A 25323-nucleotide genomic window follows, 5' to 3' on the forward strand; every position below is an offset into this window, starting at 1 on the left:
ATCATTCATAACAAAAGATACAAAAGCCACAAACTTGCCCAAATGCACATCATTATTTTCACTGCAATGAAATGAATTAAAAGCTTAAAGTGAGTTACTTTTTGATATCTTTATATTTTTTTCCATTTATTAGAATGTTTGCTGGCTAGAGGAAAGAAATATTTATAAAATACATTTTCTCCAGCAGTGTAACTAGAGGTAAACTGGCCCCATTATAATATTTTAAGAGCACCCAGTCTTCAAACTTTTATAGACACTGCGCTGATTTTACTTGCAAGAATATTTTACCTTAAATCTATATTCCTTCTATCAATTACTTAGTAACATAGTAAGTTAGATTGAAAAAAAGTCACTCCTCAACCTTTTATGTTTAAATGAAACCTGCCTAACTGTAGTTGGTCCAGAGGAAGGAAAAAAAGCCATCTGAAGCCTCTAATTTGCTGCAGAGGAGAAAAAAAAATGGCAATGGAACCAGTCTCTGGATCAACTTGTACTTAGAGCTATTTTGTATTTCCTGACTTGCTAAAAAGCCATCCAATCCCTTCTTGAAGCTATCTGATGCATCATCCAGTACCTGCCCCTTTTTTAAATTTTTTTCCCTGATGAAGACCCTTTATGGCAGAGATCCCCAACCTTTTATACCCATGAGCCACATTTAAATGGAAAAGTGTTGGGGAGCAACACAAGCATGAAAATGGTTCCTGATGGTGCCAATAAGAGCTATAATTGGCTACTTAATAGCCCCTATGTGGACTGGCAGCCTACAGAAGGCATTATACTTGGTTTTTATTCAACCAAAACATGCCTCCTTACCAGAAATTAAAAATAAACACCTGCTTTGAGACCTCTTGAAGCAACATCGAATGGGTTGCCGAGCAACATGTTGCTCACGAGCCACTGGTTGGGGAACACTGCTTTATGGGTTTAAACGCGTTGGGCTGATATATTTTCTTGTAATGTGATTCTGTATTTAATAAATCTTTCTTTTTATTTGTTCTTGAGTGTGGGGATACTTTTTGCTTTTTCCTTGATTATTGATGGGGTAACTAAATGGGATTCTCCTGTGTACCTGCACCTCTTTTCTTTTGCTGTGATATTAGCGGAACATTTACTAATCCACGAATGGACCGAAAGCGTCCGAATGCGTTTTTTTTCGTAATGATCGGTATTTTTGCGGCTTTTCCATCACTGTCGCGATTTTTCGTATTTTGCGCAACTTTTTAGTCGCTGTCGTGAAAAAATCGGATTGATTTTTCCGCCGTTTACAATTGCTCAATAAGAAAAAATCGCGGCGGCGATGAAAAAGTCACACAAAATACGATAAAATCATGCCGGCGACGAAAAAAACGTGCAAAATACGAACCAATCCGATTTTTTACCATTCAGGATTCGGATTCGTGGATTAGTAAATGTGCCCCTAGGTGTGCACTTTTATACTTTGCAGTATCAGCCAGTACGACTGATTCAGGGAGAGAATCCCACAACTTCACAGAGCTTACAATAAAAAACCCTTTCTGAATGTTTAGATGGAACCACTTATCTCTAATTGAAATGGTTGCTCTTGTGTCTGCTGGAAGGACATACTTGTAAATAAAGCATTAGAGAGATTATTAAATGATCCCCTTATATATTTATACATAGTTATCATATCACCCCTAGCGCCTCTTCTCCAGTGTAAACAGACTCAGCTTTGCCAGTCTTTCTTCATAACTGAGACCTTCCATGCCCTTTACCAGCTTAGTTGGCCTTCTCTGGATCCTCTCTAATTCAATAATATAATGTTTGATTCTTAAGGGAATAAACTGAGAACAGTAATGATTTGATATCATTTTAAATGACAACTATTTCTGCTCTGTGGGTTTAGAAGAATGCAAAAAAATGTGCTTTTCTTTGCTTCCCCAGTTACCCAGGGGTTCAACTACTTGCACATTTCTATATATTTTGGGTCTTTAGAGATCACTAGATTCAGTATAGCAGTATAGTATTTGGGTTGGCTTCTCAACAACCTGTGACATAAAAAAGTTTAGAAACTTGTTCCCATTTACTGTCCTGGCAGTACTGTTGTGGCAGCCAGTATCTGGGTAATTAAAGTCACCTATTATCATTACTTGCCCCAAACTAGCAGCCTTTTCTATTCGCAACAGGAGCTTAGCTTCTTCCCCTTCACTTACATTAGGGGGTCTTTATGTAAGCAGAATATCTGGGTAATCTGGAGGTGCAACAGTCAGTCAGGACTCTTACCAATCAGGGTGATGCTGCAAGCATTTATTCACCTTACATCAAGAAGAGGAAAAAGAAAATAGCATTACATCCTGGAGACTCGTTTTAATAAAATGTTATTAACACAAAACAATATGTATACTGACACCTACTGTCAGAACTTAACAGTATAACACAGTATACACGTGAGAAGTTTTTTGTTGCTGATAGTGTACACACACTAATTATACAAGAAAAACCCATTAGCTATATATTCTTGGGTTAAACTCACCTAAAACATTAGTAAGGGGCCCAGGTGCACCTGCCAAAGAGCCTTCAGCCTTAAGGTTGTTTGAAACAATATTACTTTATGGCTGAAACAGCTGGTACAAACTGGACAAAAAAAAAAATTGTGGTGCAGTTAAAACTTATTAATAAAAATTATTTGTTAGTTAGGCAAAAATGTAATCTATAAAGGCTGGAGTAAGCAAATGTCTAACATAATAGCCAAAACACTACTTCTTGCTTTCAGCTCTCTAACCTCTTAGTTAGTCGGTGACTTTAGGGGGGGGCACATGGGACATAACTGTTCAGTTTGTGAGCATGCAGGTCAGATTCAGATGCAAACTAACTGAACAGTTATTTCCCATATGGCCCCCCTCAAGTCACTGATTAGTTACTGACAGCTAACAGCTTACAGAGCTGTAAAGGAGGAAGTAGTCTTCTGGCTATTATGTTAGACATCTTTTATTTAACGCAGTCTATCTACAGTGGCTTGCAAAAGTATTCGGCCCCGTTGAATTTTTCCACATTTTGTCACATTACAGCCACAAACATGAATCAATTTTATTGGAATTCTACGTGAAAGACCAATACAAAGTGGTGTACACGTGAGAAGTGGAACAAAAATCATACATGATTCCAAACATTTTTTACAAATAAATAACTGAAAAGTGGGGTGTGCGTAATTATTCAGCCCCCTTGGGTCTGAGTGCAGTCAGTTGCCCATAGACATTGCCTGATGAGTGCTTATGACTAAATAGAGTGCACCTGTGTGTAATCTAATGTCAGTACAAATACAGCTGCTCTGTGACGGCCTCAGAGGGTGTCTAAGAGAATATTGGGAGCAACAACACCATGAAGTCCAAAGAACACACCAGACAGGTCAGGGATAAAGTTATTGAGAAATTTAAAGCAGGCTTAGGCTACAAAAAGATTTCCAAAGCCTTGAACATCCCACGGAGCACTGTTCAAGCGATCATTCAGAAATGGAAGGAGTATGGCACAACTGTAAACCTACCAAGACAAGGCCGTCCACCTAAACTCACAGGCCGAACAAGGAGAGCGCTGATCAGAAATGCAGCCAAGAGGCCCATGGTGACTCTGGACAAGCTGCAGAGATCTACAGCTCAGGTGGGGGAATCTGTCCATAGGACAACTATTAGTCGTGCACTGCACAAAGTTGGCCTTTATGGAAGAGTGGCAAGAAGAAAGCCATTGTTAACAGAAAACCATAAGAAGTCCCGTTTGCAGTTTGCCACAAGCCATGTGGGGGACACAGCAAACATGTGGAAGAAGGTGCTCTGGTCAGATGAGACCAAAATGGAACTTTTTGGCCAAAATGCAAAACACTATGTGTGGCGGAAAACTAACACTGCACATCACTCTGAACACACCATCCCCACTGTCAAATATGGTGGTGGCAGCATCATGCTCTGGGGGTGCTTCTCTTCAGCAGGGAAGCTGGTCAGAGTTGATGGGAAGATGGATGGAGCCAAATACAAGGCAATCTTGGAAGAAAACCTCTTGGAGTCTGTAAAAGACTTGAGACTGGGGCGGAGGTTCACCTTCCAGCAGGACAACGACCCTAAACATAAAGCCAGGGCAACAATGGAATGGTTTAAAACAAAACATATCCATGTGTTAGAATGGCCCAGTCAAAGTCCAGATCTAAATCCAATCGAGAATATGTGGCAAGATCTGAAAACTGCTGTTCACAAACGCTGTCCATCTAATCTGACTGAGCTGGAGCTGTTTTGCAAAGAAGAATGGGCAAGGATTTCAGTCTCTAGATGGGCAAAGCTGGTAGAGACATACCCTAAAAGACTGGCAGCTGTAATTGCAGCAAAAGGTGGTTCTACAAATTATTGACTCAGGGGGCTGAACAATTACGCACACCCCACTTTGCAGTTATTTATTTGTAAAAAATGTTTGGAATCATGTATGATTTTCGTTCCACTTCTCACGTGTACACCACTTTGTATTGGTCTTTCACGTGGAATTCCAATAAAATTGATTCATGTTTGTGGCTGTAATGTGACAACATGTAGAAAAGTTCAAGGGGGCCAAATACTTTTGCAAGCCACTGTTTTACCCAGTTTTATTTTTACACTGAGCTGCTCCTTTAAGGAAAAAAGCGTCTCAAACCAAGAAGGCCTTATGCGTTTTGTGCCTAAAACTGAGGCACTTAATCATACTGCACACAAACTAGTCACACTATAGCATGCCCCTACAATTCATTTGCTGGACTTTTTGCAATCTGTGAAAAGCTCCACCCATAAGGTTTTATCTCCACTTCTTCCTTTATATTGGCTTTTAAATCCTGTTTAACAAACAGACATTCTATTTCCCCTCACCTTACAAAACATTAAACTCACTCGACACATTTGTGTAACTAATAGCAGCTGTTGCTAGGCCTGTATTTCTGTCCAGTGTTCTCTTAGGCACTGGACCTCTTACCAAATGCCCCTACTTTGCCCTAGGTAGGTGCCTCTTCTGCCTACCCCTAGTTCCGGGCCCTGCCCTCAGCACAGACACATGGGTGTCTATATATAAATATGTCCCAGGTTATCTCCAGAGAAATTATGCACATCATATATTAGTGTACGGATAGAGAGTTTTACACAATTTTATGCACTGCAGTAAAAAAATGCAAAACTTCCTGGGAACGTTATGATATAGGTAGTGGTATAAATAAAATCCATAGCTTTGTTGAAAAGAGAGATTTGAGTGCCTGCACGTAAATACAGATGCATTTAAAAGAAAATATTAGGCAATAATTAACAAAGCACACAGGAATATATAGTGACATTTATCAAAGTTGAGGTATTGATGCATCTGTTGATGCATGAGTGTGAATCATCTGCGCCATTGATGAGTTGATATATCTGACAGTGGGTGGGTGGAAAGGCAGGTGACTTAAGCAAAAAAGAATGCAGAAAGGCCAAGTTGACACATGTATGTTTAAAGGAAAACTATAGCCTCCAAGCAATATAGGTCTCTATAAAAATATATCTCATACAACAGCTTATATGTAAAACCCTGTTTCATCTAAATAAACCATTTTCATAAAAATATAAATTTTTAGTAGTATGTGCGATTGGGTAATCCTAAATAGAAAACTGTAATTTTAAGTACTAAGACCCATCCCCTGGGATCATAGGATTCACAGTGCACAAAAACAAACCAAGGTGCAAATACATAGTTCTGCCTTTTACTCCCACACTACTTCCTGTTATAGTTAGAGCTGCATTATTTCCTGTCAGCTGATCTTTGAAGAAGCACACAGCCCATCACTAAATGGTGACTCGAGGTAAAAGATGTAAAAGACTCAATATTTACTGATTTCTGAAAAGTTTAAAGTGTTTTATTTAAATCTCACACCAGAAATTTATAATGGACATTTCTGTGCTTTATTGTTCTTCATATTTATAATTTGTCATAAAAACACCCATGAAAAATGTTCTTGTGTTATGGAAGGTTCAGTGTTATGTAATAAAAGTACAAAGTTTAGTGCAGGTTTCATCACCTATAGCAACCAATGAGCAGGTAGCATTTACTAGTCTCCTAAAAGCAAACAAATTACTGGTTGCTAAGGGTTACAGCACTTGTGCAAACTGTGAGATTCCTGAACAAAGCAACATTTCTGCCAGGAGTCAAGTTAATTTTAATTAAAGAGAAAATTAAAGTAAAGCTATTAAAGCTAAATTTAAACATATGAAAAATGAAGATGCAGTAGATACCATTACTGGCACATACTGTATGAGAGGTTTTTTTTTAGCTATCCCATCATCCTCAGCAATATGACTTTTGCTTTATACATTTCCTAATTTAGCATTGACACAAATATAGTTGTATATATTAAGCAAGCTTGTATTGATTATCACTGTAAAGCAATTAAAACAGAACACACTTTTTAAAATCCAGCTGAAGCTAGAAGCCATATTAAGCTGTGTCGTCAGAACTGTAGCTGGGCCAGGAGGTGACTCTCCCTGAAGATTTTTCTCCCCATAATTGGTAAGTTTCTTCTGAACTCAGTGGCTGACGAAGTATATATAATTACTACAAAGGTTACTATAGTAACTACAAAAGACATTCATAAAGCCAGGCACTGTATTAAAGAACCACATTAACATAACATTATTCTTTCATTCCTGCACATTCAGTTATTGAAAGGACTAAAGGATTACTGCTTGGATTCATACAGAACTGAGACTGACATCTTATCCTGTTATTTATTTCCTTCCTGCATGCTTATGTATTTATAGCATTTCTTGTGTATTTATCAAACAATATATAACGACAGCTTAATCTGTATTTAGTTGTTTTAATACAAATCTAAGCCACCCCAAACCAGTACCCCTGAACAGTATCACTAAGCTTATTAATACCTGATATGAGTGGCTGGCTGCATTTAATCAAGCAGTAATGTCTGAGTACAGTGTGCAACAACTCTGTAGTCTGGGGGATCTGAAAGATAGCGCGCATTAGACAGGACAGTGTTTGAATTCACAGATCATTCTGGGTTTGTCTGAGGCCTCTGGGGAACCTAGCAACACCCCTGCCTTTATCTGTATCCTTCTTCGCTTATGTATGAAATCCATCATGTTCAGTTGACTTAAAAGGCAATAACCCTCCCTTTCAAGTCTGGCATTTGATGAATCACCAACCTTTTCTGTTTATTTTCCTACACCGCTTTTCAGTTTGGAGAGAATGCTAACACAAAAAAAGGCAATTACTTTATTGTAACAGGGTAGTGGTTCTTATTTTGTTGATCAGTCAGAGGGCAACCAAACCATTAAGGAAAAACATGTGCTAATGGATGATTGCTTTGTTCTCTAGAAGTAATCATGTGAAATCCAAGAATAAATGGCACAGATCACATCTGCATAAAAATAAATAGTTGTGTAACAATAGCATACAAAACAAATCCTAAATCCATCAGAGAGTAGGTAGATGACACAGTATGGAACTCTCTTACCATTAATTTTAGGCTTAATGGCAGGAAGTGTGATTTTTAGGCATTAGGCATTGTTACTATATTAGAGCAGGGATTACCTGCTTGCAAAGTATCTACTGTAGAGAAAGAGCCAAGGCAGAAGGAAGCTCAGAGAATATGTACCAATACTTCTGGTACATAGCAGAAGGGTCATGGACCCCAGGTGTTTATGTAAGGGTGTGATTGTATAAGATGATTTCATTGCCTACTAGTGTCTATTCCCCAGGGAGCTAATGAAATATATTTCAATCCATATTCACTATGAACAAATCTACATCAAAATTCTCTAGTGTGTCCCAGTCATTGTAGACCCGTTATACAATAAATGAATGTTCCTTTAGAAAATGTAAAATTAGACAAGGCAATGCCAGCCAAAAGAAGGACCAATGCCCAGCAAGGGCCTTCATTAATAGATGAACCTTGATGTAGTGCAGTAATCTACAGCATCCAACAAGATTCTTGCTTTTAAACAGGTGATAAAAAATGCTAAATACTGATTGGTTGCTATAGGTGACTAGACCTGTAGCAAACACTGCACCTTTTATTACATACTAGTGCTGGACAAAGATATGACTCAGCATGTGGTATATAGCATTTCATTTGATTTATCAAATACATTTTCTGTAATTTGTTAGTACAGATAGTATTAGTACATATGGCATGCACAGAACACAACTCCTCATTCATTGTAACAGGGTATGACAATTGCTGCCAGATCTATCAAATAAGCCTGCTCTATCTGTATGCAAATATTAGTATGTATGTCTAAAATGGTTTTCAATCATCCAGGTTGCAATATACATTAGGGCTGATTAACAAACATAAGTGAAGTGTGCAATTTTAGATATAATTTATCATGCTTTTCAACCAGAATGTAGCATTTTCTCCCCAAATGCAGCCACAGTGGGAAGTTGTGGTTAATGCAATTGTGCTTGATGTGTCAAACGTGGGTCAGGATGGCATCATTTCCAGCTCTTGGTGGACATTTGCACTTTATTCTTTAGCTGCAGGCATGCTGCACATATTGCCAGTATTATAGCTGCCAGGTGTTTTTTATTCAAATCAATAGGAGGCACCAGGGGCCAGTTTCTGGCTAAATATGTCAGTGGAGAAAATGTCCGTTAGCCTTATGGGTAATACCACACAAGGCTGATCCTTAGTCTGTGGATAAAAGGCTTGCTGCAGTCTAGCATTGTGACTACAGCTGGAGCCATTGCGTCGGCTCGGAGCAGGTCCACAGAGCGAAGTGTATACTCACTTATACTCACAAAATCCCCTCTGTGTGCCTGTACTGGAGCCAACACAGTGGTTCTATTAAACAAACCCTATATAAAAAAAACCTATAGGATTGTTTTGCCACCAATATGGATTAATGCAGCTTAGTTACAAGTAAAAGGTAAAAAGAAATCATTTTGACAAAAAAAAAAAAAAAAAGCTTAAATACTTAAATGGACTCTATGGTAGCTGGCCTTTCTTTAATTTGAAACTTCTAATGGGTTTCTACACAAGGGATCCTATACCTGTATACTGTATATACTGTATATACTACATGCTGTCTGAACTGATTAATGGAAACTAAAGTTATCATGACATTGCTTATCACTCAATCAGAATGGCTTGCTATGCTCTATAGCAGAAGCAGTTAAAGTATGGTACAATAAATACACAATACATGTAATATGTCAACAGAAATTCAGCTTCTGGCTTCCACAATATCCCTAAAAAAGACACACTTCACTGAATATCTCAGTATCTCATTCATGGTAATAGTAGTAGCCCACACTCGCTACAACAATAATGACACAGTAATAAGTAAACAGCAAATCCATTATTTTAAGATTCAATAACAATTTTTAATGTTTCTTTCATTTAATAGTTTTATATTTGCCTGCCACAACAGCAACTTGATTTGAAATCATCAACCTACATATTAGCGCATTTACTACAACATCCAGTGTATAAGGACGGCTCTATATAATTATTTGTATATACACAACACCTTTATCTGTCAGATGTAATTATTGGTGATTTACAAACTGGGATTCTTTTACCGATCAAGGTACAAATATGTACTAGTGTAGTAACCTATAGCAACCAGACATCAATTAGCTTTGTGCAATTGTGGCAACTTGGCAAGAAAATTGCTAGTTGCTAAGGGATCCTCAAGTGTGCTAAACATTAATAACCCTAACCCATGACCCTTTGTTAGAGCATTGCACAAAGAATGGAGAAGACACATGTTTTATTTAAAGCTGTCAACCTGAAACATTAGATCTTTATTCAAAATAAGATATTTTTACTGAAAAAAACAACATCCTTTTTAAAAGAAATAATAATGTGATTTATTGAACACTGCATGATCAGCAATTTCAAAATAAGTGGGTCTGTACAGCCTGTTTGAGGCAACCACTAAATGCTAGTACAGGTATAGGACCCATTATCCAGAATGCTCGGGACCAAGGGTATTCCGGATAAGGGGTCTTTTCGTAACGGGCTTTTCGTAATTCGGAGCTTTCTGGATAACGTGTTTCCGGATAAGGGGTCCGATACCTGTACAAAAAACCATTAATTGTATATACAGTTAAGGGCAGTGGCACACTGGTAGATTAGTTCCCCCGCAACAAATCTTCGTTACCGTGGGTGACTAATCTCCCCGCAATGCCATCACAATGGCAAGAATGTAACAAAGATTTGTCGCGGGGCAACTAATCTCTCCGTGTGCCACTGCCCTAAACAGTAGTGCCATTAAAAATGCATTACACTGCCTTTGCCACAGTAATTGATTTAATTGGTCATTTCAGCGAGGGGAGCCCTGAACTGCACATAGAACCAGCTTATTAGGATTCCATTGTTCTACTCTCCATTTGACCTCGTAGAGAACCACAGAATGGTATGTTAGCTTTACTCTTGAGTATGGGTCTCTTTATAAAGCACAGACCCAAAATGGCTCAACCAACTTTTACAAACAATTTTAAAAGGCTACGCCTGGTTTACAGATGACTAAGAGATACAATACTAAGCTCCAGAATTTGCTGAGTGCATTAGCTAATTTATTGTTGCATTTAAGGGAATTAAATCTGCTGCAATGAGCTTGCACTGTCAGAAATGTAATTATACCCATATACTTAATGAATATTATCTATATCAGTAACGTTTACTGTAAAAATACAGACCCAAAATCTTTGCACACTCATCATACAGTAACTATACAATAAATAAATAAATGAAAAAAAACCCCTTACAAATTATGTCAGTTCAATTACATTAATAGGATTCCTAAATAATAAAATGCCATAGTTACCAGACATTTCGCAAAATTTCACAGTACTTGGCATTGAGTTAACAGTAATAAAAAGGTAAAAACATTGTTCTTGTGCCTGTAGCTCTCTATTTGCTTCTATAGCTTTCAGCAACCACAGACAGATGCAGGTTATCTGAGGATCCTGGAAATTATAGGTTTCATGTCTATACACAATGAATCCTGAATAGCTAGTTGTAACAATTTGCAGTTTTCTTAGCTATTCAAGCTTTAGGTTTTTTATGTATAAGAACAATTAAGTTTTGTATAGAAACAGAAAAAATGTTGACAAAAAAAAATAAAAAATAAAAACGAATCCAAAAATGTACAGTGTTTTAAATGTACTGCATCTGCTGAGTCTTTTATCAATGCAAGGCATATAATAAATGATGGTTAGAAAAAATCTTTGTCTCACCTTTTATGTAAAGTTGATCTGCTATATGACTAGAATTGTTATACAGATATTTGATTGTATATGGAATTTGCATTACAAAAAATGTTGTTTATAAAAAGATATTTTCTTATTGGTAGGAGCCTAAATAAAGGCCCTTAGGACCCCTTTAATTCCTGCCCCACTGATTTGTGGTAGTAGTAGTAGTAGCTGTGATAGCTATAGTCTATAATGTAAAACAGTCCATACAGTGCAAACAGCTTAGCTGTTGCACTGTTTTGCTCCACATTGGCTGTTCTTCAAGTCCAACCCCTTGAGAAGATTTCTGTTCCCATATCCTGCACTGATGATATCTAACAAGACCAAGTTTGGATTTATGGCTTTTAATTATAAAGCTGGGCTAGTAAAACAGCAGTGATGGGTCCATAATTGGTCACAGAGACATAAAGGGGTATATTGCATGTCTCTGCTGGTAATTCCTTGAGTAAGGGTAAAAACCTCTTTTTTGGAATAGGAAAATGATATGTGTAGAGTATAAGGCAATCAATCAGATATTGATTTCTTATAGAGAAGATGATGAATAGCACACAAGTAATGATGCATGGAACTTCGGAATTACTGTGATTCTAGACCTGGCAGTAATTCAAGGGAGCGGCGTAACTTGGTCATGCCAGGCGCCTCTGCAGAAAAATCTTTTGAGAGAGCTCAGCTTGACCAGTCCCTCTACCTTGACCCCCTGTCCCGGTCCCGACTGTATTCATGAGATCCCCAATTCCTGTTTGGATTCTGCTTGTCTGCCACCTTCCCTGACTATTTGCCTGTTTCATGGACTGTGTTTTATTTGCTGCCTGTTCTGACCAATCGCCTGTACTGGGAATTTGATTTTTGTCTGCTCCTAATACTCATTTCTGCTGGGTTGTTGTTGTTTTCATTATTAAATCTTTTGTTAAAACCCAGTCCAAGCCCCAGCTAAGGAATTTACACAAGAGATGACAAGTAAGACATGGTAGACATGGCTAGCCATGCTTGTTACCCTGACCTTATGTCTCACCCCTCCATTTTAGAATGTAAGCTCTTGCGAGCAGGGCCCTCCCCCTAGTGTCTTTGATCCTCATCCAATGTAACTGCAAACCATTTTTGTGAATTGTTTATATACATGTTATGTACATGTTAACTGTTATGTCTTTTATACCCCTCTATTCTGTAAAGCGATGCGTAAATTGATGGCGCTATATAAATAATAATAATAATATAGCTGAGAGTTTCACACGCCGATGATACATTCTCAATCATAGGATAGATACTACAGTATTTAAGGTAACAAAAAATAAATGGACTTGGTATAATGTTGGCTAATAATAAAGCAAGAACAGAAATATAGAAAGGATAACCCTCTCTGCAAAGTCCCTAAGGCTTATAACTTTCGGGTATTTAAATTCATTTGTTTTTGTCGTAAATACGGGATTAAAAGCAATTAATATAATCTAAAGGGTTGTCATTTAAAATTATAGTTTTAAAATAAAGAAAATTCAACATTTATGTCCATAATGAATTTTTGTTAAACTTACTGACAGTTTATGGATGATTTCCTTAATTTCTCTGTGGCCATGTTTGTCAGCTATTGTAGCTGGATCCTCTCCATATTTGTTTGTTATATTTAAAATACGATCTGCTCCAGGACACTCCATTAGTAAAATTGTCACCTCTTTGAGCCCAAACTTGGCTGCACAGTGAAGAAGGGTGGGTATTTCTTCAATATTTGCATCTAGAAATAGAATACAACATGTAAGTGAGCTTTTTCACAAATCTGACTTCTTTTTCCTAAAATGTTCTTGTTTGCTATCATTTTCAAAGTCTTTGATTTATGTTATTCTAATTGACCATTTATGGAGGTAATGGTGGGCATACACAGGCCATACTGTATGGCACTAGAACAGGTTCTTTTCAGTTGTTCCATTCATTTGGCCAACATTCAAAACAAAAGGATGTGACAAGGAAATGCGTCTATTCTTTACTGATGGTAATTTTCCATTAGAACAGAGAATCATTTATCCACAAAAATCACCAGATTATCTGTCTAACTGGCCCCTGACTTGCCATACATGCACAGATGGTCAGGCAGCATGGTTAACATTTGCTAAAATATCCAATCACATCTGGGCATTTATGGCTAGCTTTAGTGTTTCATAATTTACTGAAAATGTTGATACTGTATGTGATTGTGTGTCTGGGAGTATTGTGTAGCATGATCACTAACACAAGAAGAAAGCATGTGACAAAATTGATCCTTTCTGATAGTCTGACCAAACAAATACTAATATGAAGTTAAGATAATGTGAAGTATACAGGACACAAATGGCATAAGCCATACAAATATGAGATCTATTATATAGAAACTCACAATGCAGAAACCGTCAAACTTAAGTAATGTCTTTTGCCATTGTGTCATATTCAAACAAACTTTAAATTTGATTCAGTTGAATTTCCTCTGTACTAATAAGAAAACAAAGGTCATTTACTAAAGCTCTGGATGCAAGTGCTTGCCCCTTAGTGCTCTTTAAAAACCACTTGCTTTAGGCATCAGGCTATGCTCTGCACATAGAGATTTTTTATGCAGGTGCAGAGTACAGCATCTGCGGGCATAAGGCAAGTCCATAGAGATGGCTGTAAGTATAGGGCTCAATTGCAATCGATGCTCCCTAACTTGCATGTCTAAATAATGCGCAAGTTAGGGGATGCATAGAGGGCAGAAGGGTTGGGGAGGAGTGCTTCCCACCACCTCCTCATCATGAATACAGTGCTGCTGAGAGCAGACAGCACTGTTTCAATATGCACTTGCAGACCTGTAGCAGTTAAAGGCAATGTGTGAAAAAACATGGCAGCATGAGCCTGTTTTTTTTTTGAACATTGCACTCTGTCCTGCAATTTGTATATACCCACTTATAACAAGTAATTGCAAGTATGCATGAATCCATGTTTAAGGCGGTATAATCATAGGTGATTTCAAGCCATGTTGCTTCCCATTATAGAAATCACACGTCCTAAGCATTTAAGATAATACCAACCTACCTGCACTTTCAACACAGTTGGAAAATATCATATGTCACCATTAATGGAACAGACAGTGTACACAGAAAGTATTAAATGCATCTGCAGGAAATAGATCAATTTAAATGCCAGCAAATCATTCCCTTTTGAAAATAACCATCAACAAATGCAAAGCCTATCTACTTACAGGCAACCTTAACCTCCAAATAATGGTATATAGCCAAACAGTGTGCTTAATCAAAATCTGTTCATGTGGTGGCCTGGAAAAATACTAACTGTAAACACAACAGGGTTTATTTTTCAAGGGTGTGCAGCCTGCAAAGCAGTCATATGACTGTGTGCAATTTATGTGCACCTATTACTCAAGTGAACTGATGCTAAATGCACAGCGGAGGAGAGAGTGTGTTAACGACTTTTATAAAATCACTACGGATTCTATAACTGTTTTTTTTTCCCAATGCTGTTTGCAAAAAATGCTGAAAATTATTATTATTACCCTTTTTTCATTATAAATAATAATAATATATAATTCATTATAATTAATAATATATAAGTCCTGCTGCACACTGTCAGAAAAACCTATTTTAAGGGAAGACAGCTTTAAAAGTAAAACTTTAATACCAGTCACATATTGAATACATATCCTGTATGGTTAATTATCAATTATTTTAGATGTGTTCTGCAGACTGAACTGATTTATGTGCTGCCATGCAGCATGCATCTATATTTATTGCTAATTAGTCATGCAGGATGTGTATTCAATAACTGAGAATACACTATAGCTTGGAATGATTGGAGCCACAACATTAAGGTGAAGAAGACACATGGAGCTAACGCCAGAAAATACCCTGCCATAGACAATTCTGAGAATTGCCTCTGCTAAAACACATATAGAGACAATTATTAGTAAATGATCAGCATTGTCTAGTTTTGTAGCCATGACAAGTAGCTGCTACTAGTAGCTCTATGTATCATCACCCTAATGTTGTGGCTCCAATCATTCCCAACTATAGTCAGGTAAACCCAGTGGTGACCAATAAAAGGACAAGTCTTTGGGATTTTATATAAATGTATAAAATAAAATATAATAACATATATTCTTGCTATTTAATTGAACATTCTTTGGCATTTTGCCATTTTGTAGAAAACAGTTAGTTAAGTATCCATTTGTTATTCACTTATATATAGAAAAGCCAAGGTTAAGAGATTTTGACATTTCAACTAGAAAAAGGGGCTCAAATCTGAAATTCATATACTAGAAATCGTGGCATAATAAATTAGATTCATATAAAGTAAGATATTCTTGACAAGTCAAAGTAAAGATGCTTATTTAGCACTTCTTTTTCAGTTTTATTTTATAGCTAAACCAATGGAAAAAAAAGATGAACACCTTTTCCAGTAAATATATATTGTACATGTTAGAAAGAAATGCTCTGAATTTTATATTGCAGTACAGGTATTGGACCCCTTCTCTGGCGTCCCAGTATCCGGCACACTCCAAAAACCGGCACTCTGGGGGGCCTGCTCCAAAATCCGGCATCAGGTCTCTCAAAAAAGATCTGCCAAACTTCTCCAAAATCTGGACATTTGATCCCTTAATTAGTTAAGCCATCGCACATTCAGCAACCTTTTAACAAGTGAACAAGCTGAGAACTTTACCGGATGACAAACTCCCCCTGTTTCTTATGGTATGCACTAAGTTCTGGTTCCACTCTGGCACAAGAAGCTGTATTCCTAGCTGTGCGCCATAGCTGTAGGTCAAGGGTTAGAGCCTCCCGCTCTTCTGTAAGATGCTTTTAATTTATTATTTGATTGCTATGTTTATCTTTACTTTTGGTGTGTGCTGTTTTCCCACTGATAATTTAGGCGAGTGAGCCTTTAGGTGTGTGAGCCTTATGCAATACTAGTTGTGCCCTGTACCTTCTATGGGCTGTAAATCTGACAAGTAGCCCAAGCTGCATTCTTGATAAAGTAAAGAGTAAAGATCTGGCTAAAGTAACAACAGATCCCTGGCCATAATTGCTTTTATTTTTCCTTGTATTTTCCCAGGAATGCAGCTTGAGGATGCCTATTAATTATGTGCAAGGTGTCAGGAAAGGTGACTGCTTAACTTTCCAAATATATACTGTATGCCCCAAAAACACTACCCTTTAAAATAACTTAAGGAGTTCTAAACAATAAAGGCATATTGGTATACTGGCATCCCTATGGCTCCCCTTTACTAATACAGAACTGGCTGTGCTGACGGGGCACTGCAAAATGTTTTGGTTCCAAATGTGGTTTGGTGGCTTTCTCTTCAACACTGTGCCCAAACCCCTGACCATTCGTAATAGGGGTGTTGCAGGAGGGGCTAAACAGTATTTTCTTATTCACAGGTAAATAATAATGAGACTTAGGGGCACACTCATGAAAACGCGAGTTTGAATCCCGAATGGGATAAATTCGGATTGGATACGATCATTTCTTAATATTGCAAATATCATGAATATGCTTACGAAAAAATCGTATTAGTCACGATAATATTGAATTGGTGATCCGAAAGTCATGAAATTTTCATATCCGAACGATCATAAAATGCAGGAAAACCTTTCCGACTTTGATCCTTCTGTGCATGATTTTGGAAGCCTCCCATAGGAATCAATGGCACTCTGCAGCTCCAACCTGGCCAAAGAGAATCACGATTCCGAAAGTTTCGTACTCAGCGCGACAATACGATTGTCGCACAAATTTTGTCGCAAAGTACGAAGAAGTCGCCGAAAATACGCCAATCGAAGGGTCAGAGCGTTCGTGGATTAGTAAATGTACCCCTTAGTGAGTGTTTCTGGTTGTTTGCTGAAGTTTGCGTTGAAACAATATAATAAGCAGAAAATAGCACAGACAAGAATGCACTGGGATACAAAAACAGTATGTAAAAAGCTTATGGTCTGAAAATTCCACTGCATGTTAATTTAATTTCTGTAATGACAGAAACTTAAATAAACAAAAATAAGCTAACTGTTGTTGTCAAAATAGTTGTGGGTTTTTTTTACAACTTTTAAATAAACTGGTAGATAGTGTTCCAAATTACAGAAAACCCCCTTATCCGGAATAGCCTGGGCCCTGAGCATTCCGAATAAGGGATCCTATACCCATATAAACAAATACTATACCTTTAGATGAACCATATGTAGCCAGTAAAATGGGCACACTTTGTTTAAACATTGCAAAGCTAACTCATTAAGGCTAATTTACATTCAAGGCACAGTGCAAGGGGCAATTTATCACTGTAAAATTGTACTAGTTAAAATTGTTTTTGTGAGGTGTTGAATTTGTCTATACTCTACACTGGGGTGTGCCAATATGCCAGTTGTGCCTTCTTTGGAGAATAAGGTGCAAGGTACAGTGCACTCTGGCACAAATGATGTGTGTGCCATGTCCTATAGTTTACACCTGCCTCTAACAGGTGGTACAAATTATTTACCCCTTGCTGTGGCACTAAGCAGCAGATATATGCTAGCAGAAAAATATAGGTTTTGCCTACTTTGGTTTTATACAAGAAACCATTAAGAATTCTTATTTTTTTTAGTGTCCTTTTCAATTGCCTTATATTCATGTATCGTGTAAAGCACTTTATTCTTGTAGAAATGTGGGCTTCCTTTACCTGGAGAAACTTGAATTTGCCCTACATCCTTCTATTAACCTTTCCATTGATGCGTGCTTTACAAAGACAATTCTGTCTGACTACCTCCCAGGCGACACATGACTCATTTTCCGCTGCTATTTTTCTGCTGCTGCTCATGTTCAATCTTTTCAGCGTTTCAGCACATGTTCATTAAGGAAAATACACATTACATGAAAATAATCTACCTATAGTAGGGTTCATCCATAAATATACTGCAAAACATATTGTAGAATTGCTCTCCATCTGGCAGAACTTGGTCAGCAACAATCAAATCAATAGCCTTGTATTAAAGCTAACACTCTATATTAAATATAAATCAGATATTTTCATATGTGTAGGGGTTTTTATCAAATAATGGTTATCAGCTGGAAAGCAGATACAATCCTGTTTGTATAGACATTTACTTTTTTATGCTATTCCAATAGTTCTTTGAATTACTTTGTATGTTGAATAATAATAGACAGTTGAGGGCAAATGCCTTTCTGAAAGAGAGATGCAATATATTGTTGTTCATATATCCATTAAATTGCTTCTAAGTGTTTTTACCGGCTTCTCAGATAATAAAAAATATTGTCAATATTGCAATGAAACAGTGTGCCCATAAATGGTCTCCATTCTCAGAAAACAGAATAAGAAAATATGTGGCAGGAAAATATAAGCCTACTGTTGTCACCCTTCCTTGGTCAGTGTGTTAGGATTTGGAATAGTAGTTTATGTGCTGTGGAAAATATTGGAATTCAATAACAATCCTCTGATAAGTGATGTCAATGCAATTAAATATGAAATATTCATATAAGGGGTGATTTAGTATGGCTCAGAGGGAGTTAATTTGAGTCTGCTTATTTTTTTTCCGCTTTTTTGCATATTAAATTATGTTAAGTAAAGTCTAGAGGATATGTTTCAGTACACATTTATGATGACTAGCCATGTAAAGTCTTTGGTGCACCAGTCATAGTGGTAAAGGTACAAAATGGGAGCAAAAAAACAAAAAAGAGCATGATTCTATTGCAGCATGAATGAGACTCCATATCATAATTCCATGACAAGGAGACTCCTCAATTGACCATTCGCCTTGAGGCACCCCACTGAACCCCCTTGTTACATATCTTAATGAAACACCAGGAGACAGAGGTGGAGAAAATGGCCACAGCATTTATTCACATTTTATCAAATAAATAGGACCTTGCCAGCCTAACCCAAGGCAATATTCTAAAGCCATAATTCCATAAGAGGTTGCTACTATGCTCTGCCGTTCCTCGCTGAAGACTTGAATGAGTATTAGACTGCCTCTACCTACAGAGAGGATGGCCCCAAACTCTGCTACCAGAAGGAGCTGCATTACCAACCATGAGAGAAGTTCAGCAGCCCTGCTGCCGGTCCTGGATCTGCAGTGTCTCGATGATAGGAAATCCAAGCAGGCTGTCACCTAGCACAAGCAGTAGTAGCGTCTGTATCTATCAATCCACCGTGCAGTCACAGGAGAGAACCTCCTTTCTCCCTCTGCTAAAATGACCTGTGCAGTACTCTGGCAAGGTCCTACCGCTACTGTGACAAATAAAACTTAAAATATATTATCATATATCCACTATTTTGATCCAGAGGAAGGCAAAAACCCCAACCTGAAGCTAGTGCCAATTATGCCTCAAGAGGGAAAAAATTCCTTCCTGACCCCCTTGGCGATCGGAAACATTCCCTGGATCAAGAAATCGTTGTTAACATGAATTAATCACAAAGCTGACTCTCAAGTTTATACCATATAAAGATACAGAAAGCACAATATAACAATGCATTCAGGTAAAATTCCACATTCAGTTATTAATAGATAATATGAAAACCAAAAGAAGAGAAAACTCCTGACATTTCGCAAAATATCCAAAAAGAGGGAGCGTGGGTGGGAGGTTTCTACCTGCTCAGAAGATAAGGAAGTGAGTGCTTTTCTGACATCACATCCCTCTCTTTCTCCGCCCCTCTCCAGGCCAGCCTTCTCCTGCCTTAACTCTTTCCTTCTCACCTAATCACAGTTGCACTTGGTTCTGCCAATCTCTAAACATAAACCAGTTTAATCTGGCTGCTGGTTATTCGGATCCCTTGTCATGCAGCCCCTGCGCTTATATCTCCAGGGCTTTCCTTTAAGATATGAGTAGCGATGAGTGAATTTTGTCGGCAGGCATGGATTCATGGCAAATTTCTGCATTTTGCCATTGGCGGATTGTTTCTTGAAACGGGCATCAAAATTTGGCTCGGAAAATTCAGTGTGCGTCAAAAAAAATGTCGCTCGCGTTAATAAAATGCTGCACGTTAAAAATTGTCACACGCGTCAATTTTTTTGATGGGCGCTTCAATTTTTTTTTATGTGATTAATTTTCCTGGGTTCACAAATTTTTCACCATTTTGTTAACAGGACAGATTTGCTCATCACTAGATATGAGGCCTCTGATTGCTACAGAACCATTATTAATATCACGGAAATGAATGCTAACGTACATATGGAAAAACTTTACATTGTAGTAGTAATAGGCGCGAGACATATTTTCACATTGTGTAATAAACTGTATGCATTGTTTTTAGGTTCAAATACAGCATTTATTTTTGATTAAAACATATTTAAAAACTGATTAATAGGCACCAAAAAGGATATGCAATTTCAAGTATGTCTTAAAAATATTGCTAATGGTATTGTAGGGATCCATAGGGTTAACATGCCCCCTATCGCTTAAAACCCTACAACTTCCTTAAGTCTTGCTGTTATTGGGCAAAGCCCTACCCTAGAGTCTGCATCTAGAAAAGTCGAGGACAGGGACTTCGTGAATGAGGACCAGTTAGATAGTAAGTTGTGTCGAGCACTTTCTAGGAAAGTGAGATAGAGAGGGAAGGAAGCAAGAGCAGTTTTGGCTCCACCAAGGAAAGTAGTTGGAAGCACCCTGCACTGTTGCATTAGCATAGGGCCATGGTTTAGACATAGGGGGCAGGCAGTATCTGAACCCTGATCCATAGTTGCTGTGGGTCCCTGACGGCTAGAGGTATTCAACCTGAGGAGTGTGGTATCCAAGCTGACTGTTCCAAAGGGTGGCCACACTGACCAGGTGCATTGACCCTGCCCAGACTCAGGAGGAGTTGGGATAAACCGGTGTGCACCCTCTCTGTGCTGTATGTGAGTATTAGTATATCCCTGCATATTGATTGTCTCTGAAAATAAACCAATTATATTGTTCAACTGCAAGAACTTGCTGGCGCTCATTTGTTACTTTGCACTGCACACAGTTACAGTGAGTTGTAGTTTCACTACACCATAGCTCAGCTTGGTCCCTTCCACTTAGCGAAGGCCCATCCTGAAGGATTGAGTCACATGTACCCCATGCTCCAAAACCTAAACTAGCCATGCTGTTGGCTTGGTTACAGCCAAGAAGGGGTTACAGCATTTACAGTTTGCAGTATAATAAACAGTAGGACAATATTACACAGCAAATTACATCCCTATTTTTGCACATTTTTATTCCATTTATGTCATTTTTATAACATTCTGCCCTTTGTGCTCCTGGTCTCTTCCATTCTGCCCTTTGTGTTGCTTTTCTTCAGTCTATAACAGTGCCATCAATTTTGTGCTATTTATTATCTTGCACCAAGCTGCATCATCTGATGTCTGAATTTGTCATGTGTAATGTAGTCATATTTCCTCTCTAAGACACTGATAGGTATTACATTGATTGGTTCTTTGAATTCTCTTAATTGCTAACAGTTCCTGATTGCTTTCAGTGGCTGAAAATCGGACATCTAACTGATTAAATTCTACTAGAAATTAATTTCATAGGGGAATTCTGGTACGGCCTTATGGGGGGACATCCATCAACCGGCATCTTACAGTCTCTTTTACATGTATTCCTTTACAGAATATATAATATGTTACCACCTCGGAGGATGATATGCCAATGTTTAATATATATTTAATCTTGTTATAATATAATGGGGAGCTGACCATCTGTCGGTCTTCAATTGGAAGTTTAAATCCATTTTTTTTAATTTGCTTTCTCTCCAAATGCCTCCTATTTGTAGGCAATATTGGAATATATTGTTTAATATTACTGGTAAATCTAAGTTGTTCTGAAGGTGTATTTATCTTGTAATGTGGAATGATTTGTTACTCACATCCCATTATAAAGTGTATCTGCTAATTTACTGGGATCAAAACTACGTCCAGTGAATTCAAACAGTGACCTTAACCAAAAGCATCAAGTCACCAACTCCCATCCAATTGTTAGGTCCTCCTTGTTAGGTCCAGTTTACTCTTTTTATGGTTGTTGGTTTTTTTTTTTTTAGATAAACGGGAAAAAACATGGAATCCACTCCGTATTTGGTCCTAGCGAGATTACTAGTACACAGAGGCTCCCCTGAATAATGGACTCTTGTAATCAAAACAGTCACACCAAATGGGGAATGGTTGAATACTGGTAGTGGAATTATCTACTTCAAAAAGACATTGTCAGTTTCCCAGTTTGTCCTAATTAGCTCATAAAATAACAAAAAACAAGCCCTTTTACCTGCACTTATATTAAACAATGAGTATACGATCCCTTTAACTACAGAAAAGCTGTAGTTAGTAAAAAACAAATCAGTACCATAAGTACGGTATTAAGAAAACGGTTGTTTTCCTCCACATATATTTCATTCCACTATCAATGTTTAATGGCCTGTTTCTAAGAGCCAAACCCTTCAGTATTTTGCCATAGCTATGCCAATGTGTATTTTTAATATTCCTTCTTTTCAAAAAGCAAATAGCGTTTGCAATATATGTCCATTTCAATATATTTCCATTCTCAAATTGGTTAGGGCAATGAGCAACTGGGCACTATTAATCACAGTCAGATTTGCGTACTATGCTATTTCTTAACAGGTAACAAACCTTTCAAGGAGCGATCAATACAGCAAAGAATGTTAATTAAACCAAAGCAATCAGAGCAAAAGCATTTAAATCTCCATGGCTGATTGCTGTTTGACAAATTAACAATTGGTAGATTTCAGCATTTTTCCTTTTGGAACTATCAATGACAACTTCAGATGCTGTAAAATGTTGAATATATATCTTCACTTTGCTCTTTTCTCTATAAACTAATATATAGAATTAATATAATTTTGTTGTCCAGGAGAAAGTCATATGCCTAACCTGTTTGAACTGAACATTTCTTTTACTCCCTGTACATTGATCCACTAATCAAATTAATGTTGCTTAACCAGTGGTATATATGTGTATATTGGTTGGGGAGTGTTTTTGCAACACCTCAATATACACTTTCTGTATACTATACTGTATACTATAAAGTCTGCTCGTGCTTAGCCTTATTCTTATACATCACAAAATGTCCTTGTCCTCACTATGAGCTGTTTTTACCAAGGCATTCATATGTACTATTGTCATTTGATTATATTACTAATAAGTTTTAGTTAAGGTTACTGGTTTCTACAACATTATTGTTAATTTATTTAATAATTTCTATATAAAATGCATAACATATAACAGCAATGGCCAGAGATCAAAAAAGCCCTGGTGCAAAATTTGGATCTGAAACCCTTTCTTGTTGACCTTAAAGCCTTCATCTCCAATCACTGCCAGGTCCTGTGTCCACCTATATTTCTTAACACCTATATGTGTAAATGAACTGTGGCCTATTACAGTATTTATAGTTCAATTTGGCTTAAGCTATTACTCAACAGTTCTAAACATAACCATCGATAAGTAAATTGTTTTATAGTTCATTTCAACATGCCTATGGAGCCTAGGCCACAAGCTCCTTCATGATCTGAAGGATAGTCTGAAATTTTGTAAGTAAATAAAACTGGGTTTTTAACAAAAAAATTAGAAAACTGCTTGCAGGTTCTTTGGTGAAACATTGACAAATCCAAAGAATATTGGGGGCATGTTGCAATTCAGATCGTTGCATAATATTTGCCGCCTTTAATTAGATTCTTGACACGGAAGCAGCAAACAGTATACAGGTAAAGGACCCATTATCCAGAAAGTTCCGAATTATGGGAAGGCCATCTCCCATAGACTCCATTTTAAACAAATAATTCTTATTTTTAAAAGTTTTTCTTTTTCTCTGTAATAATAAAACAGCACCTTGTACTTGAGAATTGTACTAAATGTATCTGTTTACCTTAGAACAGGGGTCGGGAACCTTTTTGGCTGAGTGAGCCATAAACACCACATATTTTAAAATGTAATTCCGTGAGAGCCATACAATGGCCAACGGGAGCTAGGCCGAAGCCGGGGCCTTGAGGACGATGCGGCTTCATGCCCGTTCGGCCGTGGATTCTGCGGGGCAAGGTAGGGTGGGTGTCATATTTAGCTGTTCAATATGGCTTGTTAGTGGTATAACTAGAGGGCTACCTAGCACAGTTGGCTTCTCTTTGTAGCCCCAACAGAGACATATTGGCCACATTTTATTTTCAATTCAAGCGTGAACTGTCACAGGTTTCTGCTCCAATGTCCCTCTCAGTTCCCTGGGCCCTGGTTCAAGTGCAACCCGGTAAGGATGCTGGATGCGGAGGAGGGCGTGGCTTGCTCTCGGCGGATAGAAGACATGTTCACCGAGTGCAGACCACACACCCCCGTTATCTTTTTTATTAAAGATTTGGCAGCGAGCCAGATGCAGCCATCAAAAGAGCCACATCTGGCTCCCGAGCCATAGGTTCCCTACCCCTGCCTTAGAATACTGTTATTAAATATTTTGAGAATGTAGACTTTATGTCTTTTCAATCACATATCTTTCTATTCTGGCCTCTCCTATACATATTTCTATCTGCTATTCACTGCCAAGTGCAAGCAGTATGTTCCTATCAATTAAAATAAAAGTTACAAAATTCCTTACATACTTAGATAAAATTTCTTACATACTTATATTTAATTTAGCCTGAATTGAGTGAACTGAATCAGATGTTTCTTTAAACGTTAATGAGGTAATTTTAACACCTATATAATATAATGTTACTTTAATGTATACATTTCCCTAAGATTTCCACTGGCAGAAAAAAACACAAGGCTTTATTGATCAAGCACAAAGCAGTTAGATTTCACAATCAGCCTGAAACTAACAAAGGTTTGCAAAGGTTTAAAACATTTTGTTCAGAAAGTTCTGAAATTTGTCGGTGGATACGTAGGACAAAGTGACCCATGTCCTAATTCTTAGTTAAGGAGTCATTAAAATTGGTCTTCTCAAACAAAAGTGATTTTAAAATTAGTATTTAATAAAGGACTCTGGTGAGATCCCCTCCAGTCTAGTTAATGAGTCCCTTTGTCAAACCATGGTATTTTTCAGTCTTCACAGACTTGTCCATATTACAAAACAAAGGATCCAGGCAAGCTGGTATCAAACCATTTGTCATTGCTGGAATTTTTTACCTGAAAACACACATATTGGGGGTAAAATTGGCCTTTTTTTTTTTCATAAAATGGT

The 25323-nt window shown here is 37.6% G+C and overlaps 1 protein-coding gene across 1 annotated transcript in view; it reads right to left on the minus strand.

Annotated features, from left to right (window-relative positions):
• The window catches only part of bank1 (B cell scaffold protein with ankyrin repeats 1), a 136812-nt gene that overhangs the window by 66262 nt on the left and 45227 nt on the right, over positions 1-25323 (minus strand). The window contains exon 7 of the mRNA XM_031903128.1: positions 12735-12931. Within this exon, the coding sequence (XP_031758988.1) occupies positions 12735-12931 (197 nt within the window). The remainder of the gene's footprint in view (positions 1-12734; positions 12932-25323) is intronic.

This window comes from Xenopus tropicalis, chromosome 1, assembly GCF_000004195.4.
Source record: "Xenopus tropicalis strain Nigerian chromosome 1, UCB_Xtro_10.0, whole genome shotgun sequence".
NCBI lineage: Eukaryota > Metazoa > Chordata > Amphibia > Anura > Pipidae > Xenopus > Xenopus tropicalis.